This window comes from Triticum aestivum, chromosome 4B (genome assembly GCF_018294505.1).
Source record: "Triticum aestivum cultivar Chinese Spring chromosome 4B, IWGSC CS RefSeq v2.1, whole genome shotgun sequence".
NCBI lineage: Eukaryota > Viridiplantae > Streptophyta > Magnoliopsida > Poales > Poaceae > Triticum > Triticum aestivum.
This window is the reverse complement of record NC_057804.1, coordinates 591,146,919-591,149,368: the sequence shown is the minus strand read 5'-3', so window position 1 is coordinate 591,149,368 and position 2,450 is coordinate 591,146,919. Positions and strand designations below refer to the sequence as shown.

Here is a 2,450-nt window from a genome sequence, read left to right as displayed (position 1 = left end):
AGGAAGGTATAGTGGACTCATATGGAACAACTTTGGGGTTTAAGGAGTTTGGATGCACAAGTAGTATTCCCGCTTAGTAAGGTGAAGGCTAGCAAAAGACTGGGAAGCGACCAACTGAGAGAGCGACAACAGTCGTTAGCATGCATTAAAATTAATTCACACCGGATACAAGCATGAGTAGGATATAATCCACCATGAACATAAATATCATGAAGGCTATGTTGATTTGATTCAACTACATGTGTGAACATGTGCCAAGTCGAGTCACTTAATACATTCAAAGGAGGATACCATCCCATCATACCACATCATAATCATTCTAATAGCATGTTGGCACGCAAGGTAAACCATTATAACTCATAGCTAATCAAGCATGGCACAAGCAACTATAATCTCTAAATGTCATTCCAAATATGTTTACTTCATAATAGCTGACTCAGGAACGATGAATCATCATATTTACAAAAACAAGAGAGGTCGAGTTCATACCAGCTTTTCTCATCCCAATAAGTCCATCGTATATCGTCATTATTGCCTTTCACTCACACGACCGAACGAAGTGTATCTCTACTCCTAATGTCTCAGTTAGTAGGTCGCGTTCCGGGTTTTATTTTCGTCCCACCATTTTCATCCGGTTTTTTTCGTCCCACCCTCCACTGGTTTTTTTTCGTAGGTTTTTTCGGAGGTTTTTACGTCCGCTCCTCTCGATCCCTAGAACTCCCAAAGTAGACGCCGTCGCCCGCCCCTTCCAGCCCCCGCCCCCCAGCCCTAGCCGCAACCCCAACCCCATGGAGATCGAGATCAAGCTCCGTCTCCCTGACGCGGCTGCACATCAGCGCCTCTCCTCCTTCCTCGCGCCCCGCCTGCTCCACACTGACGCCCCCGCGCGGCCCCTCGCCGACGCCGCCGCCGCCACCGCCGCCCAGCGGGACGTTCGCCTCTACGACACCGACGACCGCGACCCCTCCTGCGCCGTCCTCACGCTCAAGCGCCCCCCGCGCATCGACGCCGGTGTCAGCCGCGTTGAGGAAGTCGTGGAGCCCCTCGACCCCGCCCTCGCCCTCACCTGCGTCGACAACCCCGCCCGTCTCGGTGCGCTCGACTCCCCCATTGTCTGGCTCGTCTCCGATGAGTACGGTGTCGGCGGGGAAAAAGCGCCGTTCGTCTGCCTCGGCGGCTTCCGGAACACCCGCAGTGTGTATGAGCTCGAGGAGGGCGAGGGGCAGGGGCTCGTGCTAGAGCTCGACGAGACACACTTCGATTTCGGCACAAACTACGAGCTGGAGTGCGAGACCGCGGAGCCCGACCAGGCCAAGGAGGTCCTGGAGCGGCTGCTCACCGTGGTTGGGGTGCCGTATGAGTACTCCCGGAGCAATAAGTTCGCATGCTTCATGGCTGGGAAGCTGCTTCCGTGACTAGGTTTGTGGTTGGTCTTTACCGGGTCCCAAATGATGATTAAACCGTGGTTGCTATAAAACTTGTGTTTCATTAGCACTTTCTTGCGACAATAGGCTTGTTCTGTGGCGAGTGATTTCAAATCTCACAAATGTAATGTTTAGTTCTGTTACATTCTGGTATTTGATAACTTTCATCCAAGAATACTATCTTGGGTGGCAGCATAGCAACACAAGGGTTTGCATTTCAATCCTCGTAAAAAATCTTGTCCTGGAGCATGATCCGACAACCGCTGGGAAGAAGCCGGGGCTGGTATGTCTGGGTGGGGAGAGAAATAAATTTCATCTCTCGGGTCCATTTATATACAGGACATACAATCTACTCCCTTTGTTTTTAAATATAAACCTTTTTAGAGATTTCAGTACGGACTACATTCGGATGTATATAGACGTATTTTAGAGTATAGTTTCACTCATTTTGCTTTGTATGTAGTCCACATTAGAATATCTAAAAGGGCTTATATTTAGGAACGGAGGGAGTAGCTAGGAACAAACTGAATTTCGTATGTCCGCCACATGGTTATGGGCAATGAGCCTGTTATTGCAGTCTCACCACACCACATCTTGTTCTGCTCTCTGGTGCAGATGGGCATCCTTAGATTCACCACCTCCCTGATGAGCTGCTTCTTGTCTTAACCCACCTCCCTGATGAGCTGCTTCTTGGTCTCAGGCATACACGGTCATCGTTGGTATCTAAGTTGGCACCTGACAAATCTGTTCTTATTTCTTATTAGGTACCTGAAAGGCTGAACCTGATCTTTGATGAACTAGAAGGCCAAGATACCAAGGTATGCCTGAGTTTATAGCTTGATTCCTTACCATATAATTTCTGAAACATGCAGCGACACATGATTAACCTTTGTACTTTATACTTTGCTAAAACATTTAGGACTCGAGTGGGCGACTCCAAGAATGGGTACTCCTGAAACTTTAGCCAGTGGCCATGTTGATGGTATTTTTTGGGAACATGGGAGGGCGTGTGTTATTGTTCAAACC

The 2,450-nt window shown here is 48.9% G+C and overlaps 1 protein-coding gene across 1 annotated transcript; it reads left to right on the top strand.

The window, feature by feature from the left end:
* The first annotated feature begins 788 nt into the window (after window positions 1-788).
* Window positions 789-1,567, top strand: LOC123089303 (triphosphate tunnel metalloenzyme 3-like). Its single transcript, XM_044511015.1, has one exon. The coding sequence runs from the start codon at window positions 789-791 to the stop codon at window positions 1,413-1,415; it is 627 nt and encodes a 208-aa protein (XP_044366950.1). The 3' UTR covers window positions 1,416-1,567.
* The last annotated feature ends 883 nt before the right edge of the window (window positions 1,568-2,450 follow it).

What these genes read in the sequence shown, in the direction of transcription:
- LOC123089303 (XM_044511015.1), top strand. Translation starts at nt 789, where the DNA reads ATGGAGATCGAGATCAAGCTCCGTCTCCCTGACGCGGCTGCACATCAG.